At 43.1% G+C, this 24,235-nt stretch overlaps 1 protein-coding gene across 1 annotated transcript; it reads left to right on the top strand.

Moving 5' to 3' along the window:
* Window positions 1–636: 636 nt before the first annotated feature.
* Window positions 637–22,874, top strand: GRPR (gastrin releasing peptide receptor). The gene is made up of 3 exons (XM_036394683.1): window positions 637–1,632; window positions 18,341–18,692; window positions 21,189–22,874. The coding sequence occupies exons 1-3, from the start codon at window positions 1,214–1,216 to the stop codon at window positions 21,579–21,581; spliced, it is 1,164 nt and encodes a 387-aa protein (XP_036250576.1). The 5' UTR covers window positions 637–1,213; the 3' UTR covers window positions 21,582–22,874.
* Window positions 22,875–24,235: the final 1,361 nt, after the last annotated feature.

The raw sequence follows: 24,235 nt of genomic DNA, 5'->3' as shown, positions 1-24,235 counted from the left end.
TTACCTCCAAACTAAAAAATTAACATAAAAGTGTGCAGAGTTAAGGTTCCCCTGTAAAACTTCAGGCTCACTGTGCTGATATTCATTTGCCTACCTTAACGACAATGTTGGGTTTGTCCTAATTGGCTTTATTAATTTCACCTGCCTAGGGAGGAGAGGGGAAGATGAATTTGGCTTTATATCATCATTCTCTTTCACTGGAATAATTGAATACCAGAGTGCAAGAAAAATAGGTGTGCTTTTAGTTAAGAAGGTGGGATGGCTTTTCTGAACACACTGTTTGCAGTATGAAATTGCCTGGGTTGGGTTTTGTTTGGTTGGTTGATTTCTTTGGGGTATGGCTGTTTGGTTTCGATGGGTTTGAGGCTTTGTGTGGTTTGTTTGGAGGGGCTTGGTGGTTTGGGTTTTTTTTGGGGGGGGGGAGGTGGGATATCTGGGGTTGGGTTTTTTGGGGGGGAGGGAGTGTGTGGCGAGCCGATGACGCACGTCAGGAGCCCTGAGTGAGCAGATGTGTATTTTGTCAGCTGAAGGGTTAAGGGCGGCGCTGCCCGGAGCATCCAGCAGGCGGCCGCGCTCCCGCCGCTCCCGCCGCTCCCGGAGCGCCGCCGGCAGCCCGCGCACTCCGTGGGAAGCAGCGCAAGGACTGACGTCCAGAACATCCTGCCTATAGGATCCCAGCCGCCAGCCGAGCCCCGCTTTCCCCCCTCGCTTTAAATCCGGCTGGCGATGGCAGGCAGCGAAAGCGGGAGAGACTGGCAATGCAGCGTGGCAGCAACTCCCCAAAGTTCTTGCTTTCTCTAACTCCCGGCTTTCGGACTCGGAGCTGCCGGGCAGAGCCGAAGCTGAGAGTTTAACCAGCCCCGTTTGCGAAAATGCCTGCCACTTGCTGGTCTTTGAATTTGATAATTGGCCTTCCAGAGCTGAGGAATACTTAACAGCAAGAGAAGTCGAGGAGGAAAAGGCAAGTTTCACAATTCAAACGATGCTAAAACAGGTTCTACTTTCACCTTATGGAAACAGGACTGTGGAGCAAGCTGCAGGTGCTTTTTGGCTGGGTTATTGACAAGATGTGTCACAAAGTGATATGACTTTTAAACTCTTCTGACTGTTTAAAGCCAGCAAGGAGCAGCAAAATTAAAGCAAGAAATTAACTTGAGGAATTTGGGGACTTTCAAAGAAGAAAGCTGTTTTCCGAGAAGAGCAAAGTAGGACGATGGCATCTGGAGAGTGCCTTCTGCTAGACCTAGAAACTGATAACTTCATTTTCTATAACATCTCTGTGAACCAGAGTGCAAACTTCTCCCTTCTGGGGGAAGACTGGTTTTACCCAGCGTTCCTCTACGCCATCCCCACTATCTATGGGATCATCATTCTGATAGGCCTTATTGGCAATATCACTTTGATTAAGATCTTCTGTACTGTGAAATCCATGAGAAATGTCCCTAATTTGTTCATTTCCAGTTTGGCTCTGGGAGACCTGCTGCTTTTAGTGACTTGTGTTCCTGTGGATGCCAGCAGGTACCTTGCTGACGAGTGGCTGTTTGGCAGAACTGGATGCAAACTTATCCCCTTCATACAGCTCACCTCTGTAGGGGTGTCAGTCTTTACTCTCACTGCTCTCTCAGCTGACAGGTAAGCTTGGCTGCTGTTGCCTTGAAAAGAAGCCTGCATAATTATGACTCCATAAAATGCACAATTATAAATTTGTATTTTCAGGTAAAATGTTTCTTTTTAATGTGATGAGGGAAGAAGAACCACCTCAGGTGATTTCTGATGAATATTAGCATACAACTTGAGAAGGATGCAGACTGAACACAGGATACCTTTTCTAAACTAAATGTTTGTGCAATTTAGCTAATAGTCTACATTAATTCAAAGAGGGACAAGAGCAGATCAAGCTAAAGCTAAAGACCAGAGAAAGAAAATGCCATTAATGAAGCTCTGCTAAAAGATAGCATATATGTTCGTATTTGCCCAAAAGATAATTGATGCATACTTCATGAAGTGTGAAGGCACTGGAGCAGCAATTTAAAGTGCAATGAGAATCAATTCTTTCCAGTGGCTTGCTTCCTTAAAGTTAATAATATGCGAGACAATATTTCATAAAATATTTTTCAGATATTCAAATGAGCTTGCCTGAAACCAGGAATCGCAGTTGCCACAGCCAGTGTATTTCCCTTGGTTAAACAGTTTGCCCCTTATCCAATCAAAACTGATCTGTGTTGTTGGTTCAGAAACTTCAGTTTCCAATAATGTTTAGTAAAAAATAATGTGCAGTAAATATGTTGGTTCATTTTCTGAATGCTTCCAAAAGAGATTAAGGAACACGTTGTTACCATGCTGAAGTGACACAGAAGTACTGAGAGAAAAATTATTTCTGTTTTGTGGTGATCAAAAAAGACATGGGGATTGTGAAAATAGGTTTGCTTTGGGTAGTCTCTTGCATGCCACTGTCTCTTGCTAAGCTGCTTTAAAACATCAGACTACTTTTATTCAGATTTCAATGTAGTTCACACACATATTGAAATATACTTTTTGCAGTCTCAACAAAAGCAGGAGCTCCTTGGTGTTTCAGAGACAGAATGGTCAATATGTTTGTCCTCTCCTCTGTGTTGGGATATATAAAAATAGCACTGTCTGTCCCAGTAGCAGATGACAAACAGGCCTATGTGTAGATAAAAGTCTTAAAGCAATATGCTTTAAAGTGCTGTGAAGGTAGGAAAGCTGCACTAGTTAAAGACCACATGCACTTTTGCTCCTGAGTTTGATGTGGTGCTTGATGTGGTGTCTGGATGCCCTCTGACCTCTCTGAAGAAAATGTTAAGAAAACAATAAGTGTCTCTTAAGGAAAATACATCTTTCTAAAGCTGTAATAAGTTGTTTTAAGGGGTGTAAGGAAAACAAAAATGCATTGTAAAGAAGACTATGTTAGAGGTATTTATTGCTATCTGATCACTTGCTACATAAAGTAAACATTGCAAGTACTTTTACCGAGCAGCACATCAATAGCACTTTTTGCCTGAAGTGATAGAACAGAACAGAAAACAGCAGCTGTGCCAAGCTTGGGGTTTTGTGACTTCAAGTTCTGAACTTCAGCCTATCAGGAACCTGTTAACTATCATGCTGCACTGATGATCAAATGTTTCCATTTCCAAGGGATCATTTTACCCTCTTCTAATGCATCTGTGGTCCACTGCCGAAGGAGATAATAATGAAACTTGTAACTTTGTTAGACCTATGAATCTAATATGCTGTGCATTGAAACACAAATGTCCCTTATCTGTTAAGTTTATAGAAGTTTCTATTTTGATAAATTATCAGCAGTGCTGGGTTAATTTTGTTACAAAATAATACAGTCTATATTTTGTCAGCTCACAGCCCATTAGTCTAGCTCCTTAAAACTGTCACCCTGAGCTCCAGACCCCAGTATTAATCATGTCAGAATCATTAGGAAAATAGCCTTAAAATGTAAAGGGAAAGCTTCCAAAATGTGAGTTGAATGTGAACCAGTGTGGTGATGCTAGGCTGGGAGCTATGGAGGGTCTGGAAGCCCAACACCTGCAGGTGAGATGCTGAGCCTGGCATGTGGGGTGGTTTCATAGACACCCATTTCTGATGACAGATATGACACTGCATGAAGTGAAACAGAAAAAAGGGGCTTGGTGGCGAGATGATTAGTGTTCAGTGAGGTGAATCCTACCTGAGATGCTCACATGAGGTGTGTGAATTTCCCTGTTCTCACTAATCAAAGCCATAGGCCATGTAAGAGAAAAGCCTCCTAAACCTCCTGCTCTGAATAGCATTACATGGCACGGTCTCCAAGGAAAGGGAGATTGTCAGTGTACTATAGGCCTTTTGTCTATAATTCATCATCTGCAAAAAGTTATCATAAGACCCTCTTGGTTTCAGCATCCCTCTATTGACAAAAGCAAACATGGAAACAACTGCTGGCATTACTGAACATATCATGGTGATGCCTGAGAGACATCACAGGGAGAAGAATTCTGATGTGTAAAGAAAAGCATTGGAGTGTGATACAAGAGGGTCATTTCCAGAGACATGACCATTGAAACACAAGGTGAAAGGCAGTGGGTAGGTGTGATGGGCACAGAGAGTACGTGAGAGTGTGAGACAGTGGGGCACTTGGGCTACATTACAACAATGGCACAAATCGTCCTGACTGAGTTGGATCACCTTCTGAAGATGAGGGGCCCAGTTTTAGTAGGTTTTTGTGCTCACATCATCATAAGTATATGCCTTCCTGAGGTATATTTTCATTATTTCCATTCCCACTTTGCCCTGTGTTAGGAATCTCTCATCTGCCAGTGACTGCAAACACTTGGCTGAGTGCCAGCCTCCAGCACAGAGCACCTAAAGCTACTCAGTGGTTTGACCCACTAGAATGAGGGGTTGTCCAGAGGATTGATTGTTCACTTGCACATTTCTCAAGGAGAAACAGAGGGACAAATTGCTGACATCAGCTTTTCCTGCAGTGGGAGCCTCCCAGCCTGCAAGTGCTCTGGGCGCGTATGGACACAGCTGAGCATGCCTGCCCAGGTTTGAGCAGCAAGGGACAGCCAGAGCATCCCTGGGTGCTTAGGATGGCTCTGTGTACAATCATGAGATTTCCTTCAGATTTCATTGTTATTTCAGAAAATATGTAAGAAAGGGCAAAAAAAAGTTAACAATATTATAAATATTATAAATGTATTTCCTCTGGGACCACTCCACTGTCTGCACAGTGCTTGCATCTGTCTGGCTGCATTTGCAGGAGCAGTGGGAGCTGTCAGGAGACACCTGTTTTCCTGCAAGTGTGTTAAATTTTCAGAGCAGCCAGGAGAGGGTTAAGGCATGTGCTGTGCTTCCAGCTACCTTCCATGAGTGATAAGGCACCAGTGCTGAGTATACAAGAGCAGAGTGAGGAAACAAGCAGCCCATGTGTGTGCATGATGTCTGTGTGTTTTAGAAATGCTGTAAATGAGGTTGGTAGGGGAAGGACAGCTGTCTGCCCTGCTGCTCTGCACTGTTGAGCCAGTGGTTTCTTCAGATACTGCTCAGTTTATCCCACAAAAAAAATGAGAGTTTGGGTTCTGCCCTCCTCCTCCTCCTTCACCTCCTCCTCTGTGCAAGGATAAGCAGTGCAGAGGCACCCGTGAGAGCAGTGACACCTGAGCTTCTAGCCCAGGGAGAAAAGCCAAGGCTGTCTCAGCAAGGGACAGGAAATTAAGGAAAATCTTCACACAGCAAGAGGAAAAGCAACTATTTAATTGCCCATGTCATGGGAGATGTCTTTATTTAATTGGCTTTCTCCCGTGACTGACAGGGTATGTACATTTGCATTTGAATTAGCCAGGCTGTCAAGCATTGATCATAGTTCCTCCCTGTTAGGCTGGCATGGTAAAAGATCGAAATGCCCTGGTGCTCACGCAGCGAAACCTTCCTGAAGCAATGCTGTTTTTACAAGCACACAGCAGAGTAATGTGAAATGTAATTGGAGTTTACAAGCAGCATCTTTAAGCACCTTGGATTACATGGATTCTAGCACTGGGAAGCTGCAGCATGCTTGCCAGCCGGGGCTGCCTGCAGCCCGTGGTGGGAGTGACAGCGTGCTGAGATATGTGGAGTGACATTACACGGGAGATTAGGTGGTAAAACCAGCTGCAGACAGCAGGGTTGCACTCATGTGGGATGCCTGAAATGAGGATGTTAGCTTTGGAAATGTTGATCTTAGTGCCTTGGGTGCAGGGATTGATGCGGGAATGCTGCAGGGTCTCAGTTCTGCTGGGTCCTTTGGAATGCACCATGAACACAAATTTTGATGTTCCTCTGAACTCATATGATGGTTTGTTTATCTAAGAAATAAAACTTTGAAACAACATTCCTAAAAAAAGCAGCAGTGCAAGGAAAGAAGCAAATCCAGAATTTCTACAAACACTTTTAAACATGCAAAATCTTTGTTTAGTGGACTCATCTCTTCTGTGATTTAGGTGTCTCCAGACCCTACTATTAATATTATCTACAATACCACAGGAGGTGTAATATCTATGTGCCAGTTCATTTATTTTACTTTACAATCACTGGTTTATATCTCCACTACCAGACTAAGGAAAGCCTGCCATGGTAATAAAAAGCTGTGAAAAATCAACCCAGATTTCCCTGAGTTCATTTATATAATGACACTTTTAAAAAATACCATCAGTTGTAAAGTGCCAAGTCCGTAGTAGTTTAGAACGTATTCTGGGCATTCTAGTCACAGGGAAGAAAACTGGAGGGACTTTGGGGCCCAGCCCAAAGCCTTCCCTCACTCTGAAGCACCATGCAGCCCCATTTCCACCCTTGCCACTGACACAGTGTCTGTGCTGCTGCCCTTCATGTGCTGATGCATGCAGGGTGATAGACACTTATCTTCTTCAGCTGATCCTGGTTGCTGGACACTGTGTCAGTATAATATAAACACTCTTTACACTCTTAGTTTTAGCTCTCATTTCCTCAGCCCCTGAATCCATTTGCACCAAGAGCAACTGATCAAACAGCAGAAACTTTCTTAATATCTTGATTAACCAGAGCAGATGGCCAAAACACAATGGATGTACTTCTATAACCAGGAAGATTAGAGCTTCCATTTATAGCAGTGGGACTGGTACGGAAATCTGAGTTTAGAGTCAGTGCTAATATGCTGGAGACTGTCAATATTTAAGCAATCAAAAGGAAGAAAAGTCAGATTACCCATTGTTTACATTTCAGTAAAACCTAAAACCCCCAATCAGTTGTCATGGTCTCATAGTACGAGGTTGTCTACACACTGTTATTAAGGAGAGCAACTGGCTGCAGAGAATTTGCTGGCTGTGAGTCCCAGCAGTGGGCTGGGATTTCACCATCACTCAAGCAAGGAGATGAGCTTACTGTGGACCCATCAGTTCATGTCTTACTATTTGATGTTCAGATGTGGACAAGAGCCTGGCTGAGAAGAGTAGGAGGTAGCTGAGCTGAAAAAGTAGAAGCAGGCACAACCACTCTGTGAAGCATCCCGTAACTCAGAGACGACCCTTGCAATTATCTGTTTTCCTTTATTTTGGAAAGAGACTCCACCACAGTCCCTATGGAGCCCCCTCACCTTGTTTTTCAGCAGTCTGACACCCAGGTGCCCACCTCACCCTGTACAATCTGGGACACCATGGGCCGTGATCTCCTGCCCACAGCAGGCTCTGCAACCCCCCCCACACAGTGTCTGCTGTGCAGGATCTCAGGCAGAGCAAGGGCTTTCAAAATCCCTGTGCCATGGGGCAGAAAACAGGGACAGTCCACGGGCCTCTCACAGTACTGAGGCACCTGAAGGCAACCCAGGCAGCAAGCCAAGTGCTCTGCTGTAGAGAAAATCAGAAAGCTAGAGATGCCTTGCAGAAACTCCCCTCCTATGCCAGGCTAGTGATCAGTTTAATTGGACTGTAGGAAACTGTGGAGCATCAAAGGGAGAAGCATTGTCAGAGCCATACTGTCCTCACTTGCCCTCTGTCCACAGTCAGTCTCTGCAGCTCTCTGGGAAAGCAGAACAGAAAACAGTACCATGACACCTGAGAGAAAAAAATGTTTCTTCACACCTTCAGGCAACCCTGAAGCATGAGATTGAGACATGAAGGTTTAAATTATTTGGGGGAACCAGAGATGTGGATGCAGGACTAGGAGATACCACATTAGCCATCAACTCAGCAGTAGTTCTTGCCCACACCTGTGCACAGAGGCTACTGAGTATCTCACAGGATTTGGATTAAAACAAATCTCTCTAGTGACCTGAGGCTGCTTTCTGAGCAGTCAGACTAAAGGCGCATACATCACTCTGCCACCTCTGGTGTGTCTGGCACTCTGTTACCCTCTCCTCTTAGAACTCAGGTCATGTTTCAAATTGAAATTTGTCTGACCTCTAACCACTGCATAATAACCTAACTCACAGCAAACCTGAAAGGCTGAGAGCATTGGGGTTGCTCAGTCTGGAGAAGAGAATGTTCTGGGGATATCTTATTGCAGTCTTTCAATACTTAAAGGGGTTTATGAGAAAGACAGAGAGGAACTTTTTACCAAGGCCTGTAATGGATGAGGGGCAATGGTTTTAAACTGAAAGACAGTGGGTTTAAGTTAGACAAAATGAAGAAATTTTTTATGGTGAGGGTTGTGAGGCACTCGAGGGAGCTTGCCCAGAGAAGTGGTGGATACCCCACCTCTCAAAGTGTTCAAAGCCAGCTTGGATGGGTTCTTAGCAGCCTGACTTAATTGAAGATGTCCTTGCTTATTGCAGGGGGCTTGTTAATCCTTTAAAGGTCCCCTCCTATCCAAGCTATTCTATGGCTCTATGATGAGAGCAGTCAAGGATAGCAATCGATTGTTCAGCCCCTACATGCTGCTGAAGGTTCAAATAGTGGTGATGATCTCTTATGACACCTATGTTTACTGAAACCACAGAAGGCACTTACGGATCATATGGCTTAGCTTTATATGGAATTACACTAAAACCATGACATCATAAGAATCCCACAGGATATCTCATTTTGTCACATGCAGAAGAGTCACTCTGATGTCTTCTTTTATCTCTTCTTAACAGAGCATTAATTTTTTTGCATCTCCAGCTCACTTGGCTCCTGTATTTACTATTTTACACATAACTGAGTTAAAATGGTTTGTTTTAGACTATGGCCATTTACCCCAATGATTCTACAACATTCTCAGTCTGGTTAGCCACTCTGCAGACTTTTCCAGCCAAGGTTTTATAGCCTGCTCAAGGCAGGTGATACATACAATAAATATTACTGCAGCTAGAGAAAGTTCCCAGAACCCAGGCTACACACTGCTTTTTACTACCATGCTTGATGCACTGCTACGGGAGCATGGGGCTCAGGGTCTCCATCTGGAATTCCCCCTTTCCCAGATGAGGAGTCCTAATTTTAACCCTGTCCTGTGGGAGTGGGACAGGGATTGCATGGGTAGGAGAGGGAGGACCACATGTACCCTGGTTCACACATGTGCATATCTACATGCACGGTCACCCATGCCAACATGCCCACAAAAGCTGCAGCTCCTCTGTACACCAGCATGGCCCACACCCTATTTACATCCCCTGTTATGTTGTGACAAGATAAAACAATGCTGACATCTGCTGTGTGTTAAACAAGACAGACATATTAATTATCACTTGTTAGCAGGATTAACCTATCTCTGACTCCGTTTGCAACTGGCCATGGGCAGCACAAATATTCGCACTTTTCTTGGTCACACCATCCAGCTTTTCTGAACATCACATCTTTGAAGACAGTTCTCCACTTCTGAGGAAATTCACCACTTTTTCAAGATTTGTAAAAAAATTAGCTCCACTTGTTCCTCAGCTGGTTCCTTTAGTACTTCTAGGTGTAAATTACTCAGGCCTGCTGGTGTGAAATTAGTTTGTGTTAGCAGATGTTAGCTCACAGCTTCCTTAATACAGCTCACAACTTTTCTGCTACATCTGTAGTGCTGCACACATAGTATAGAACCACATAGATCTCCTGCTCATTTGGTCCTGAAGATGACTATCAAGTTATTGCTTTTCACTTTGTCTCATCATTGCTCATATCTTCACTATTTATGTGTATGCCTGACTTACTGATTTTTTTATTTCCAATGTATTTAAAAATGCACATTTGTCTGTTGCAGAGGGACCTTTGGTAATTTGTTGGCTCCTTCAGCTTCCCTTATCAGTCATGAACATTTTAAAACTCCAATACTTGCTGTCATTTACTTTTGCTTTTTTTTCCCATCTGTTGCATATTGATTTTTTTAATTACTTCTTTGAGGTTTTAGCAGGACTCCTCCTTTTCTCTTATCCAGGGCAGCTTTTTGCTGTGCTTTTTTCATGGCAAGGAGGGAGACACCAGGGAGCAGGCTGGAAGTCAGTGACCAATTTATAGTTAGTGATACCCCTTTAGATTTGTGTTCTCAGTCAGTTGATTTGAAAGCTGCTTTTAACTTTAGGAAATCTGCTTCTCTAAAGTTAAAAGAATCATAGAATCAAAGAATGGTTTGGGTTGGAAGAGACCTTAGTGGTCATCTACTTCCAACTCCCCCAGAAGTGGGCAGGAACACCTTCCAGTAGACCAGGTTGCCCAAAGCCTCATCCAACCTGGCCTTGGTTCTAAATATATATAGCTTTTTATTCTATTTCCACAAAATTAATATAAGCACACCACAGCTTATGGAAGTGCTAATTTTTAGGTCAATGATGAGCTCTTCTTTCTCTGTCAAAACAAGGTACAATATTGATTTATTGTACAGGTAGGACTTTTTCTGTTGAGCAACTGCCATTTTTAGGAATTCTAATGAATTTCTATAACTGGCTCTGTGGGATATCCAGCAGTTATGCCACCTGCTTAGATTACTCAGTGATTATGCACCAAAGGTGGTGCTTTCAGCAGAAATAAGGCAGATTCTCAAGGGAAATGGGAAGTCCATGTGTGAGGCTGCAGCTTTAGTTGCCCTGGTCATAGTTCAGTCCTTAGGCAGATCTCCCACTCCCAGGCTGCTGGCATCCCTGGAGACTTGGGCTGAGGCAGTAGAGCCCTGGATGGAAGCACCCCTGGGGCTTGCTCCTTCTCATGCCTGGTGGCCCCATGCCAGCACCAGTTCTCCCAGCTGCCTCCAGACTCTCAGCACATTGCAACCCTGACACCAGCTTGTGCTCTGGTGCCACATGGCTCGAGCAGGAACATCCCTCTGGCTGCACCCGGGCACTGAGCACACAGAAATGTGTGCAGTGCTGGGCAGCTGAGTGGGAGCTTGCCAGTTTTGAAATTAAAGGATGTTTCCAAACCGTGTCCAAGGGGGCAGCAGGCCCAGCATCGCCATCTGGGCAAGGGAAGGGACTGTCCCTTAGCAAGGGAGGGGATTGTCCCTCTGTGCCCTGCACTGGGGCAGCCTCACCTCGAGTGCTGGGGACAGTTCTGGGCACCACAATTTAAAAAAGATATTAAACTATCACAGAGCATCCAAAGGAGGGCAACAAAGATGGTGAAGGGTCTCAAGGGGAAGCCGTATGAGGAGCCGCTGAGGTCACTTGGTCTGTTCAGCCTGGAGGAGACTGAGGAGAGACCTAACTGCAGTTACAACTTCCTCATGAGGGGAAGAGGAGGGACAGGCTCTTCTCTGTGGTGACCAGTGGCAGGACCCAAGGGAATGGCCTGAAGTTGTATCAGGGGAGGTTTAGGTTGGATATGAGGAAAAGGTTCTTTACCCAGAGGGTGACTGGGCACTGGAACAGGCTCCCCAGGGAAGTGGTCACAGCACTGAGCCTGATAAGAGTTCAAGAAGCATTTGGATAATGTTCTCAGGCACAAGGTCTGACTCTCAGGGTATCCTGTGCAGGGCCAGGAGTTGGGTTCAATGATCCTTGTGAGTCCCTTCCAGCTCAGCATATTCTGTGGTTCTGTAAATGGATGGGTCCCAGCCCTGCTTCAGACAGCAGGTCTCACATCTGTTTGCAAGGATCCATGAAGCTGGCCCACTGAAATCTTTAACCTGGCATGGAGCTGAAGATCACCTTCTGGGAATAACTACCCTGGGTGTAAAGGGGATTCTTCTGATGTCCAAGGAACTCACACTGTTTTCTTCAGTAACCTTTTAATCCATTGTTTTTCATTTGTATAAATAATTTCTGAACTATCTTAAGTTGTTGATGATTATGATTAGGAATAAAACATTCACTATCAAATGGTTAGTGTTTATGGTCTCCTTCACCAGTATGTAGTACAGTTCAGTGGTCTCTAAAACACTCTGTCTCAATTCGGAATTTAGGCATTTGTATACAGGGATTTTTATTTGTCCATATTCCAGGATAATGTAGCAGTATGCAGGTATACAGATTGAATTTTGAACATATGCTTTAAAAGTAAGAGCTATGCCACTTCCATCAATGCCTCCTTTTTCTTTCCATTTAAATGTTAAATTAATAAAAAGAGAAAGTAGGCAGTACCTGCCAATGTATTTAAGATTTGCCCATTAGAGATGTCTTTGTGCCCATATGCAATTTACTAAAGATTTTAATAACAGATGTTCACTCAAGAATCATGCATAATAATGATAATCTTAACTAAGTATGCAGAAAGCAGATAGACCCAGAATAGGTTGTCGGAGTGTGTTGATGGGTTAGACAGTCTAGCAATTTTGTGGATTTACTGAATTGTCTTCAGAGCTATAAATATTCATAACATCCTTGGAGGAAACAATAAAGAAAGTTTGTGGATTGCATTTATCATAAATTTCTTGGTATATTTAACAAGACTCTTTTCTTGCTTTCCAGGTGGAGCTTCACACTCAACAGGGCTCCATCTTCTTCATTTATGTAGTTTTTCCATGGCATCAATTTTTCTCTGTTGCCTGAGGCTTTTTTGCCTGGTAATTGAGCCAGTCCTTCATATTATGTGGGCAAAACATTAATGTGATGCTCATAGAACTTAATTGCAAAATCTTAGTGAAAGAATTTGTGTTTGGTCTGTTCTCAGGCCAATGTGCCATTAACCTTACAAATGGGAACAGATGACTGGGGATCAGAGGGACTGCATATTGCACTTTTCTCACTACAAGTGACTCAGTTACAAGTGGGAACAGAAGTATGGGGGACATGCTGACTGAGAGGCAGTTCTTCCATCCTTACCACAGGAAGTCATGGCAATTTCAGGAGCTCGTTTTCTAGAACTGGGAGGAACTCAATGTTTTCACTTCTCAGCAATTTACGTGACTGTTTCTGTAAGGCAACAGTTTGTTCCAGCCAATCCCTGCTTTTTTATTTAAGTCTGAGTTTCAAATTAGTTCAACTTCTCAAAATAGAGCACAGTTCAAACAGATTCAAAACTTTGTAAGTGGATTTCTCCCTTCAGAGAGAAAGAAAGTGGCAATATGTACATCTTTCCACCAGCATCATGCAGTCTAAACAGTGGGATCAGTAATAAAGCAAGAGTGGGCAAAGCTTCTGAAATCGTGTTTGAACAGGTTTTAATACACTTGGATTTTAAACCACGATAAAAATTCAGGAGTGGGGCACAGGATCTTTTTATATAAAAGGTGTAAGGCATAGTAACAGATGATACTACTTGGAGGAAACTTTCCTTGACATTTAAGTACTCCTGCAAATTCATTTTGGAGGGGCACTGTCCCTTTTCTCTGGAGGAAGGATGGGCAGACCTTTTTTTCTCTTACATTTCTTGCAAGTGTGATGTTAAGTTGTAGAAAGATGGACATGCTTGGAAGGACTGAGATAGAAAAGGGCAGTACTCTGTGGCAGGGTCTTTTTCAGCCATTTTCTCTCCCTACACTCCTGGGTCATCTACATTAGCTTTCCTTGCTGTCATTAGGGTAGGGAGAAAAGCATTAATACCAGGCAGTCATGGAAGGGGAGAGCAAGCTGAGGCTGCCTATAGCACCAGCATAAAATTACTTCCCTAAAAAAAAACCACAAAACACAAAACCAGAGACTTAGCCATATGGAGCTAAATTAATTTAAAATCCCATGGAAACATCTGATTTTACTTCCCATGCTTTAGTTGTTTTCATTTAATTTTTGTGGCTGTTGTAGCAGGCATAAGTAAGTGGATGAAGGTGACAGGAAAAAGCCATGAAGGAAGCACAGAGGCTGCAGTCTTTGTGGATAAGGTCCTTTCTTCCCCAGAGAGCAAAACTGCAGCCCTTCTGTGCTTAGAAATGTATAGGCAGTATGGCTTTGAAGGCAAAGCCTGTTCATGCTTCTGGTGACTTGTATTTTCTTGGCTCAGCTGAGGAGGACAAAGATGGATAAAATATTTTTGTACCAACAGAGACACTACACCTAGGAAATACTGATATCCATTTGGGGCCATATTTTGGTTGGTATCTTTGGACAGTGTGTCTTTTTCATGCTGCAGCTACTTCTGTGTTTATATTTGAAGCTGCAGCTTTGGGGCTAAGTGCAGGGTATTAACCAATGTTTGCATACTCCAAGCTTTAGAGTACATTAGATGATGCTATCCTTAGTTACATTATTATTAACACAGGGACAATGACACAGTTTTCCTGTTTCCCTGGCATAGTAACCCCAGTGGGAAAAGTATTTGCCACAGAAAGACCTTGGGTGTGCCACATTGTAGTGGTTTATGGTCATTTCAGTAGTGAGAAACAACTACCCAATGACCATGATAGAGATCCTAAGGGATGTGTAAAAGATGTTTTCAAGGATTCAGTGGAGATGCACGTGCTCTGTGGACTCCTTCCAATCCACAGTGAATTTTTGGGATTAGGTTAAAAAGTGATCAGCTGTTCTGGGTTGAAGAAACACAATCACCTTTCTCACAGCTTTCTCTTGAAGGCTTGAATAGTGCCCTGGAGAACAGGCACAGCACCAGAGTCACTGTGGCTGGTGTGGGGAGGATTTCCTTAGCAGGGGAATCCTCACAGTGCCTCATGAATTGCAGTTACATTAAGCACACTTAGGATAGCCCCATGAGTAATTTCTTTTGAGGGCTTCTTTGAGTGAGACTGTGAGACAAGGAGCTGACTGACCTCCATCCTGGCTGGGAGGGGATTGGCAGCTGCAGTGAACCTGGCTGCTTCACCAGTGGGAACAGAGAAATTCAAAGACTGAGCAGTAGTAAAGGGCAGCATCTCTTTCATATTTCAAACCAGATCAGCAGCAACTCAGTCATTTTCATCTGTTGTTTGGCATGGGCTGTTGGGCATGAGTTCTTGACTGTGTCTTTTTTTATTCAACTGAATCTTCACAAAGCATATTTTGAAGTTTTGGGCTTTGTTGCAGTGCATGAATTGTACCTCTGTTTTTTAAACTTTTTCAAAAAATTCTTTAAAAGCCAGTAGGGAAAGGAGTTTAGCTGAAAATAATATATGTATTTCAAACAATAATTCAATAATTAGAGACTGAATGTGTGAGCAGCAGAGGTGATCAGTGCAGGGCCATGTCTAGATCTACTGCAGACAGTTGAGCATAAAATGTGACACGCATTCTAAGAGGCCATGTTACGACCTGGGTTAAAAATTATGCATGAAAGCTCAGGTCCATGAGATCCATGGCTCCTCTAAGGTGTATAGGTATATTCATCAATGTCTCCTTCAAAGTGGGTTGAAATATTTACATGCTGGATTTTAAATATGGGAAAGTTGGGTGCCTCGGGCTAACTCATTGAAAAACAAATGGCAGAGGACAACGCTGTGAAAACTTGAAATATTATTTGACATACAAACTGGAAATACACATGCTGAAAAGCAGAATGAGCTGCTACTCAAATACAGTCTACCTGGAGGAAGTTCTGAAGAAATGTCAAATAAACTATAAACCCCAGGCTTGACCCTGCCAGGAAAGTGGTATGGAAAAGTAAAGGAGTTGAAGGCATTTCTGAGCCCCACTCAGGAGCCAACCAGGAGATGCAGCTTTTTCACACCCTGAACACCAGCAACAGGAAAATCTAGTGGTGTCCCACCCAGCCCAAGCCCCAGCCAGGGGGGGCAGTTCCTCATGTGTAGCCTCCCCTGTGCCCGCACCAGGAGCAGCCCCTGCAGCTGCTGGCCAGAGCCTGAGCTGGCATGGCAGAGTGGAATGCTGGAACACAAACTGGAGAGACCCACTGACACATCAGCGAGGCAGCTGGAAATGGGGATTCCTACCAGATCAGTACTGATCACTCACACATCAATACTTGGAGAGTAACAGAGATTAATAGAGATTTCTGCTTAAATTTAACCACCATCAAGGAAGTCATGCAGAAAGTCAGCAAAATAACTTTATTTGATTGTCAGGCTATTAAGAAAATACCTACCTGTGGTTCTGCACCTGAGAACTTATATTTTCAAAATCTGTTTTCTAGCTTTGTTTCCTCTGTTTTATCTTTCTGTTCTTTCACTCCCATCCTATGGGTCTACACTGAACCCTTTGCAAGCAAAACCTCTCTCATATCTTCTCTTTCATCTGCTGTAGGAGGCTTTAAAAATACACTAAATGCCTAGTAGTCAGTGCCAGTATTCCTAGACATTTCTAACTATGTTCTGTCCAAATTAAATTGTTTGTATATGCTATCTCTGATTAAAATGTACCAATAACTTGAAATGGAGTAATTTTCTGGCTCCCCCAGCTCATTAATGTTAATAAAAATTAAGCAGTTTCTCTATATTCTTTAACTTATCCATGTTCCTGGAACATAATACTAGAAAATATTCTCTCAGCTGTCTACATTTTGTAAGACAATCCCTGAAATAATCATGCTAACATGTCATGTTGATAAGCATACAGTAAACATCTACAGAAAGACCTTTGAATCAACCAAATTTGCTAATACCCTGATATATTGCTAATTTCATTTTGCATGTATCTTCTTTAAGATTTACTGAAGACTTTCAGTGAGCAAATGTTTCTGTCAATAATCTATATCTGGTCAATGAGACTATAAATGGAGCTATTTTAACACCACTCTTTAGTAATCTGCCTAGCACTTCTGTTTTATGACAGCAATATCCAGAGCATCATATTTGTTTAAGAGCTGTGACGTTCTTCGCCTCAGTTTATGATCTGGTGCTGGAAGATTGTGCTTTGTGGTATGACACCACTTAATCCACAGATCTCAGAGTGAAAGTTAAAGAGGTGCTAAGCAAGCCTTAAAAATCCTGTGTGTGGCCACTGCAGCTGGAAAAATGGAGAGCTTTGGAGAATGTGTTTAAACAGCAAACTACTGAGCACAGTGTTGGTAGTACATGAAAGGAAAAGTACTCTACACAAGACACACCTGTATGAAGAAATACCTGCAAATGATAAAATGTCTAGGTGCAGTCTTCATAAAAATAACTATGTAACTATGTATGTAGTTATGTATACATAAATGTACATGCATATAAATATGTGTGTGTGTTTAAAATCATACACAAAGATACATAGACACATATATACCTACATGGAGGGAAATCTGGGTGTGCTGAGCAGGATATTGCATATAATCAGAAGTTGAATGCATGCTTACCCTGCAAATAAAGCAATTACACATTTAAAACACTTCAGGACTGATGGACTCCTCTTTCAGATGTTGAGCTTTAGGATAATGCAGGCTGTAGCAGGTGGGGACTCGTGGAGTGTCCATAGAGCCTGGTTTGTGCTGCTGCATGGAGGGACCCTGCTGTGCCACCCGCACTCAGGCAGGGTGTTCGTGCTCACTGCCTCTGCTCCCAGTGCCCACTTCAGCTGTCTGAAGGAGCCAGGATGCTGGAAGGAGCTTAGAGATGGACTGAGGAGCTGATGGGATGTACCCTGCCATGCCAGAGAGGGCTGGGACCGCCCCGGACCCAGGCACACACTGGTCCCCAGGGAGCAGTGACCAACGGGGAGCCAAGCACACCATGGGCAGAGTGAGGCAGATCCTGGAAGAAATATCCAACAGTTTGTAACTGTTATAATAACGACCCTCCATGCCGATTTGTGAAACCTGTAGATACTCCTTCCTAATTACTTTTTTTTTCTTCTACTATGTTCCTTAAATGCATATGTGAGTTCTGGCTTGCTTGGAGCGTCAAATCCTGCCAAAGCAGGGCTCCAGCATATACTAAGCTCTGATGTTTTCCAGTCCTCTCATTACACACACCAATTTCAAATAAGCTTAATTCTTTTATATTCTTGGATTCTAAAGTACAATTTTCTGAAAGGCTGAAGTCATGAAAGACAACATTTCAAGTCAAAAAGTATCTCTATATATCTAGACTAGCAAGCAATAATGGTGATTTTCTGCAAGAGACTCAGTTAGCACTTCTGGCTACTTTACCTCAATGCATTGAGGTACTCTTGCCAGCTAAACCACCAAACAGCAATTAAGCAGGCAGTATGCTCTATGTAGCTTGAGAAAAAATAAGATTTGCAGGAGACCGCTATACTCACCTTGAAAAGTGTGTCAAAATCTCAGCCCAGTTTCCTTCAACACTGTTCTGGGATAAAAGCTGCTGTACACTTTGGAAGAGAAGTTTATGATTGCACTTCCTGTCTTAATGCTGTTTGGACACATATTAATGTCATTAATATTAATTAACATGTTAATGTCAGGGAGCCCTGTGCTTTGTTGGGTCAATTACAAATTAAATGAACTCATAATGAATACACATGAAACTGAATGAACTGATGACAGGTGGCTCTGGTTTAAATTGAGAAATCTATTGAAAATATTGAAATTAAAAACACCAGAAAAATCCAGTCTTGAGTAAAGAATGGTTTTGTTTGTGTTTTTATTTCTGATTGGAAGGGAAAAGCAGTAATACTATGTTTGAATGTTGAGGTCAATAAACTATATCCTTTTTTTGTTTGTTTTTTTAGGTATAAAGCTATAGTAAGGCCAATGGATATCCAAGCATCGCATGCACTGATGAAGATTTGTGTGAGAGCTGCTATAATCTGGATTGTATCCATGTTGCTTGCCATCCCTGAAGCAGTATTTTCAGATCTGCACCCTTTCCATGACAAAGGGACTAATAAAACCTTTATCAGCTGCGCTCCTTACCCTCATTCAGATGGGCTGCATCCCAAAATTCACTCAATGGCATCATTTCTCATATTTTATATTATTCCCCTATCTGTAATTTCAGTATATTATTATTTTATTGCTAAGAATTTGATCCGGAGTGCTTACAACATCCCTGTGGAAGGAAATGTGCATGTGAGGAAACAGGTAGAGATTTGACTTTCTTCAAAAATCCACATTTTCTATGAATCTGGGAGGAAAGAGGGAATACAGGGAAATTTATACTGTGACAGACCATGTCTGTGATACTGATTTTAATAGATTAGGTGGGGTAAAAGAATTAAAATGGATGAAAGAAGCCCTAACACAGGGCTAAACAGTTAAAGCATCTTCTCCTGTTTGTAAGTTCAGAGACTTTGGCAGAGTGGTTACCATGGCAAGCATAGCAGGAGACCCTTGCCTGGAAAGGTATTGACTAGGATGCAGGGAAAGGGGCAGAGCAGATTGAAGCAAAGGGGTGATATGGGAGAAAATCAAAACTTAACTAAGTTGCTTTGTCAGAGGGAGGGCCTTGGATGAAGCCTTGCCTGTTTCTAAACAGCCTATTTACCTTGAGGTATTTATCTTATTTGCCTTACCTCTTCTTTTTAACTGAGGTGTGCTTCAACCTCAGCAAAACTGACACAAGCCGTTTGTAGCTGAGCAATTGTCTGCTCAATTGCACCCAGCTGACACCTCCACCTTAGACTGACCCAACAAAATCATCTTACACAGCCTTCAGGTGCTGTGCTGAAGCAGTAAGGCTGGAAAGACTTGGGTTTGGCCCATCAAATGATGTGCGATCCCTGAAATCTTTATCCTTTTTCCCTTCTGAATGTGCGTAAATCTTTGCCCCCACAGGCCATTTCTCTGCTGATTCAATGGCTGTTTTGATTAGTGGCAATAAAGTGAGCAGTACAAGCAGCCCTTTCCCCTTTGGTTTTGGGGAGAGAGCTCTAAAGAAAGCAAAAGGCCAGGCTGGTCTAGCACCTCCATCCATCATTCCCGTCCTGCAGTGCATTCAAGTGCTATACGTCTCCATCTGAGATAACTGGTATCGATTTCTTTATTGCATTGCTTCCTTTCTTTATAGTGCAGATGTGGCCTCAATAGCCCTATATCAAATTAAGAATACATTTTAAAAGAATATATGGTTTAGCCAAGGAGAGCCCTTTCTCAAAGGATTTAATTTTCAGCCTGCTCGCTGGAGATGTTATCATCTGGTGCATGTCAGTCCTTCCTGAGTTCAATGGCTGATTTTTAGTCTGTGCCATTAAAGGGGCATGAAATAAAGTCCAAATGGGCTTGCAGTGTCTCTCCTGCCTGCTTCTTGCTTGCAGCTGTCCTGAGAATATATTAGCCTGTGTAAAATGCTCAGTTTCTGATTTAGCTGTGGAGCTTGGAAGCAGAGTGAGGATGGGGCAGTGTCCTGGGAGCCTGGCCAGGCACTGTGGCTGCACTGGGGCAGGAGCAAGGGCATCAGGGCTGAGGCTAGGAGCAGTTGCAGGCCATTCACATCCTACTTAAGTACAGAAAGTGGGATGCAGCTAATCCCCCTGGAGTCTTGGGGAGCATTAGTGGGATTACCACAGAGGAGAACATTAGGGAGCCCTAAAAGATCAGCAGCACTACATTTTCCAATCCTGCAAACTCTGGCTACATTACCTCTCCCAAGGAGTGATGCATTTTAGCAGGTTTTTCTGGGCAACTCTGTCCTCTCATTTTGGGTAACCTCCTTCATAGCTCTTGCATTCATAAGGAAGAGAGATGTGTTTTTCAGTGGCTTTGTTATCTTAATGTACAGCACTTGTAGGCAAAAGACAAGGTATGGTTTACCTCAGCTCCCCTCAGTTGAGCAATACCTTTGGGTTGACTCCAAGCTTGTAGAAGCAAAAACTAAAACAAAAGTGTGGCTGGTCTGCATGAAGGTTACACTGCGTGCTAGCTGGGTTTGTAAAAGCACCTTTCCCTGACAAAGCTCAGATTCTGCCTAGAGGTGGTCATCCATCTATTCACCACCTGTAGCTCTCTCCTGGTGGCTCCCCTGCTTTCAGCTGAAGGGTCCACCTTGCTGCTGCCTTGGTGTTCCTCCAAGTACAGAATATCCTCTTTTTGTTTCTCCATCTGCTTCAGACTCTGAGTGCTGAACTTGGTCTTAAAGGGCTGTGAGCTATTGACAGCACTTTTGTGTACATACACCACACGGCCCCATGGCAGAATGTCCTGCTTGTGAGCTCTGTGAAATATCCCAGACTCCTACAAGACTATTAATTATAATAATAAGAATAATAATAAGGTAATTTATTAAAATTACATATGATTCTATATATTATGTGTGGATAACTAATGCAGATTGTCCCCACTTTTCTTGCCAGAGCTGGGATTTTGCAAAGTGACAAGCCACTGGAAATTTTATTTCTAAACAGAAAGGAAAAGAAAGACTACTTCTTATGTAATAAATTCTCAGAATTATTTGTTTATAAGGGAAGGGGATTGAGGAGAGACAAGGAGAATTCTTGACTGTGTTCACCTGCAGTCCAGATTTACCTGCTCTGGATGTGCCTCGTGCCATATGTTAGCTGGAAAGCTGCAGCACTGGCAAAAATAGCCAGCCCTGGTCTGAGCTAGGAACAGCAGCTAATCTGTGTTTCTTTCTTCATCCAGATTGAGTCCCGTAAGCGCCTGGCCAGGACCGTGCTGGTCTTCGTGTGCCTCTTCGCCTTCTGCTGGCTGCCCACCCACATCATCTACTTGTACCGCTCCTACCACTACTCCGAGGTGGACACCTCAGTGCTGCATTTCATTGCCAGCATCTGTGCTCGGATCCTGGCCTTCACTAACTCTTGTGTCAACCCCTTTGCTCTCTACTTGCTGAGCAAGAGCTTTCGGAAGCAGTTCAACAACCAGCTGCTGTGCTGCAGGGCTCGCCTCCTCATCCGCTCGCACAGCATGGCCAGGAGCACCACACGAATGACCTCCCTCAAGAGCACCAACCACTCCCTGGCCACCTTCAGCCTGATAAATGGCAACCACATCTGCCACGAAGGCTGTGTCTAAAGGGCACGGTCAGAGACATGAATTGATGGGCATGGCTGCTGGACTTTGCTCCATGGGCATGGTGAGCAGCGCACACACACATGCACACGCACATGCAGGGAGGTGTGGTGTGCTCAGAGAGCTCAGAGGAGCTTGAAGCAATCAACATTTCATCTTGGGCTGAGGCTGAAGCATCCAGCACTTCACCCTGGACTGAGGCATCGCCAGAGCATCAGATCATTGAGCACCAGCCCACAGGATCTCCCTGGGAAGGGCTGCTGTGCTTTCAATGAGAGCAAAATGAGCACCTTAAGATCAAATCTTTTTTGGCTCTGTAGAATCTTCATCATTTCCTGCTCAATCCCAAACTTATGCAGACTTGCAGCAGTGATAAAGACCATATCAGGTGCACACAATTTGTCAGAACAGTTACATCCATCACTTCATGGTGTAATGTATTTTCAGATAGAAATAAATCCATTCAAATAAGGTAAATACTTTTACAAAGGAGTTCAACATAGGTCATTTACAGACTTTTCAAGTATTTATTAATGTCCTGAGTACAGTGTTAATTAATGGTCTAAAAGATATTAAGAGTTTACTGGGGCATGTCTGTGGCCCCATCTGAAATGAGCAGTATCTTGCACCACGTCAATGTGAAAGCAGTAACGTGAATAAATGTGAGTTGGAATATGTTTACAGCTTTCAACTGTGTGAGCTTTTGCCATGTTGTGGAAGAGACAGCAGGGCAATTTCCAAACATACTGTTTTGTTCTTCCTGTCTTCAAAGGTGTGAGATAGTGAAAGTTCCATCACCTAAGTGGTACCACAAAATTTGGGTCGGGTTTAACTAAGGGCAGGCAATAGCAGAAACTGATGTACAGCTATTTCTCTTGTAGTAGTGCTTTGTAAAACACTAGTTTTTCAGCAAAAGCTATCAGCAATGCAAGGTGTGATCTCCAGCCTACATTTTTTCCTACTGTCTTCACAGAAATCTGTGGAGACAGAGTGCCAAAACTGGCTGACAGATTGGAGAAATAGGTCTACCGTAAAGTTTGCCCCAGAACAATTCCTGTTCCAGATACCATCTATTCTGGAACAGGAGCACAGTGTCCTGCAGATAATAAACTCCTGAAGCGCCTGGAATATAAGACATTCAATGAAGCTGCACACCTGATAAATAAAACTGCTGCCAAATGAGGCCATAAAACTATCACTGTAGCAGAATATTGGGTTTTAGTGGTCCTTATCCTCTTTGATGATGATCCTTTTCATTACCACACCAAAAGATACATTAAAGCTGGTAAAACTTTACCTGGGTTTGCTCTGTGTTTGTAGAAAAAGTCATGTGTGCAGTGTAAAAGCTATCAGCCCTGCAGCTGCTTTGGGATGCTGGTGGGATCTGCTGTCTCCAAGGTCTCAAACTGGCTCTGCTGCCAAAGGCAGAGCTCTGAAAACTTCGCCTCATTTTCCCTTTTGTGCTCTGGATGAGGTTGGACACGCAGGTACATGAGCTGAGGATGGGGCCACACCACTGCGCTGCCAAGGGTAACACTGCCCTGCTCCCCCCAGCCCTGGGCACTGCCACCTGTGTGTCACCCCCTGCTGCCGTCATCACTGCCCCCACATCCCAGTCCAGCTGAAAACTATTGGGATAGGGTTATTTAACCCATGGTCAATGCCCTTGCTTGGCTGACTGTGTCACCATGATATTAATTTCAATTTACTAAGCTATCTGAGGTCCTCCTTACTAAAATTTTCAGTGCTTTCCCTAATCTTTAATAAAAAGCCACATACAATACCAGAAGCTCAGTCTGCAACCATTTCAGAGAGTTTGGTTGAATTCCAAGCTGTTTGTGACATTTCAAAATGAGGAAAAATTATCTGGCCTAAGGTAATTTTATTAAATATTTTCTTTAGCCTTGTAAGAATTTAATCAAAGGGAAGCAGGAATTACATACTTCAACAGCAAACACACCAGGAATTACATAATTCAACAGCTACACAATGTGTCCTCCTGTTTGGTAACAAACAAGAGATTACTGTTGTTCTACAAGAGACTTCAAAAGTTTCTGAATTTTTGTTTCTGAGGGAAGGGACTAAAATCATAAATCATTAATCATAAAAATGAGAAAATCATAAATATGGTGAAAAGAGCACTGTTATAACTCCCTTAGGGCTATGCTGAATCAAATACCCTGCCTCCCTGAGAAAGGCATTCACAGGAGAGCTATGAAGATTTAGCACTGTAGATTTAAATAAGTGCTGTTGATTATATACTTCAAACCAGAGCTAGTGACTCCTCCAAGAACAGAAAAAGGTTATGGCTCTGGTCTGAAAAGTGCTTTCCAGAAATGCAGCTGCAGGTTGTCCACATGTGTCACAGCCTCACTCCTACTTAAGTTGCTCACTACTGTTTAGTGATGGACTTGGCACTGGTGGTTGAACTCAATCACCTTAGAAGTCTTTCCAACTTTAATGATTCTGTGATTCTATGATTTCTTTTTACTTTGTTTTTGCATCTGATAGGCTTAAATTTAGGGGGAGTTCCATGCAAAATGCAAACTTTTCATCAGAATCTAAGATACATACAAGTTATTTTAATATTTAGAAAATTAGATCAAGTCTTTTCAAATGAGATGTCAATTTTCATTAACACTCTTCATTTTATACAG

The sequence above is a fragment of the Molothrus ater genome, chromosome 2 (assembly GCF_012460135.2).
Source record: "Molothrus ater isolate BHLD 08-10-18 breed brown headed cowbird chromosome 2, BPBGC_Mater_1.1, whole genome shotgun sequence".
Classification (NCBI taxonomy): Eukaryota; Metazoa; Chordata; class Aves; order Passeriformes; family Icteridae; genus Molothrus; species Molothrus ater.
Note: the sequence above shows the minus strand (reverse complement) of the source record. Positions and strands in the feature narration are given on the sequence as shown.